Source organism: Morchella sextelata (assembly GCF_020137385.1).
Source record: "Morchella sextelata strain SCLS chromosome Unknown scls_12, whole genome shotgun sequence".
Lineage (NCBI taxonomy): Eukaryota > Fungi > Ascomycota > Pezizomycetes > Pezizales > Morchellaceae > Morchella > Morchella sextelata.
In genome coordinates, this window is record NW_025408627.1 from 1,346,700 (window position 1) to 1,348,599 (window position 1,900).

The 1,900-nt window shown below is 46.3% G+C and overlaps 1 protein-coding gene across 1 annotated transcript; it reads left to right on the forward strand.

Annotated features, from left to right (window-relative positions):
- Positions 1 to 241: 241 nt before the first annotated feature.
- Positions 242 to 1,211, forward strand: H6S33_002256 (uncharacterized protein; the record flags this gene model as incomplete). Its single annotated transcript, XM_044833624.1, has 3 exons — positions 242 to 766; positions 866 to 1,033; positions 1,095 to 1,211. The coding sequence occupies 3 exons, from the start codon at positions 242 to 244 to the stop codon at positions 1,209 to 1,211; spliced, it is 810 nt and encodes a 269-aa protein (XP_044693399.1).
- Positions 1,212 to 1,900: the final 689 nt, after the last annotated feature.

Below are 1,900 nucleotides of genomic sequence, written 5' to 3' on the forward strand. Positions count from 1 at the left end.
TAAAGTCGCCGCAATCATGAAGTTGAATATCGTGAGTTTCCCAGGTCGTTCTTTTGAGTTCTAGCTGTTCTGGACGTAATTTCTGTCATTATCATATAATTGGATGACAGCCCACTAACGATAAGCTTTTATAACTAGGCGTAAGTCCTCTACCCTGGTCAACTTAATCTTTTTCAATTACAACTCCTTCCCCGAGCATAAAGAATGAAAGGTTGGGATAAGATGGGAGAGCTGGAAAGGAATGGATGGGGGAGGGAGCGGAGGGGGACGGGAGCTCAAAGCACAGAAAGCGAAGAATCAGGGACTGACTCGAAACCTCAACAATAGCTACCCCGCCCAGGGCACTCAGAAGTTGATTGAGATTGAAGATGAGCGTCTTCTCCGCGTTTTCATGGAGAAGCGTATGGGTCAGGAAGTTCCCGGTGACAGCGTCGGTCCCGAATTCGCTGGATACATCTTCAAGATCACCGGTGGAAACGACAAGCAGGGTTTCCCCATGAAGCAGGGTGTTATGCACCCTACTCGTGTTCGTCTTCTTCTTTCTGCCGGCCACTCTTGCTACCGCCCAAGAAGGACCGGTGAGAGGAAGAGAAAGTCCGTTAGAGGATGTATCGTCGGAATGGACTTGGCCGTCTTGTCTCTGGTCGTCGTCAAGCAAGGTGAGGCCGACATTGCCGGTCTTACCGATATCACCCACCCCAAGCGTCTCGGACCCAAGAGGGCCACCAAGATTAGGAGGTTCTTCGGTTTGTCCAAGGATGACGATGTATGCTCTTTCCTCCGCCATTTGTTCGCCTTTTTATATATTGGATGCGGGCATAAGATATTTCATCGTGGCCTTCTAACACATCTGCTTTGAATACAGCTCCGCAAATTCGTCATTCGTCGTGAGGTCCAGCCCAAGGGTGAAGGAAAGAAGGCCTACACCAAGGCCCCCAAAATCCAGAGGCTCATCACTCCTCAGCGTCTCCAGCACAAGCGTCACAGGATCGCTCTCAAGAAGAGGAGGTCAGAGGCTTCTAAGGAGGCTGCTGTACGTCCCCCCCCCAAAAAAAAAAAAATTCTGGGCCTAACACCAAACTAATATAAAACAGGCCGAGTACAACAACCTTCTTGCCAAGCGCCTTAACGAGGAGAAGTCCAAGCGTTCTGAGGTTCGCAAGCGCCGTGCTTCATCAATGAGGACTGGTGCCGCCAAGACCTCCGCTTAAATTCCTCAAATGCAAATAGAAAAATATTAAAACAAAAAAAGTTTGTAATTTCTTTTTCCGGTCATGTCGCTAGGGATCAGGTGTGGTCGGGCTGGGAAGCGTTGGGAGCAAAACTGTGATGAATTTGAAGAATAAAAATAAATTCTTTTTTGTTCCTCTTTTGTGTATAAAAACATCACCGGAAAACCACACCCCTTGATATCCCCCCACGACTGACCTGACAAGACAATATACAAAATTCAGGCTTTTTTTATCCTTTCTTTTCTATCTTTTTATTCTGGCTATGGTTTGTGGCTGGTGGTGCGGTATGGGATTGATATTATTATGGATTGGGGTGTTCAAAATTTGTAGATTCTGCTCAATTAAGTTGGCGTGTTTTTGTTTTTCAGATTGATGATCTCATGTGAGTACAATTGAACATCCTTCTCCATACGGTCTCGGATCTCGACAGAAAAGCTTCTACGTTCTTATATCTACATGCATTTACTTGCCAGGGAAATAAGTTTCAAAAGCTGCGGCGGAAACTTACTCTCATAGCAAGTAATTAATTATCAAACAGTATGACTTCGACCTCTGCCTCCGAGTGATCGCCTGTGACGAAGCAGTCCAACTGCGATTGGATGTACTTGGCGTACGTATACAGACATACACAGAGATCGTGAGTCAAACTTTCGATCATGGGTTTCTCT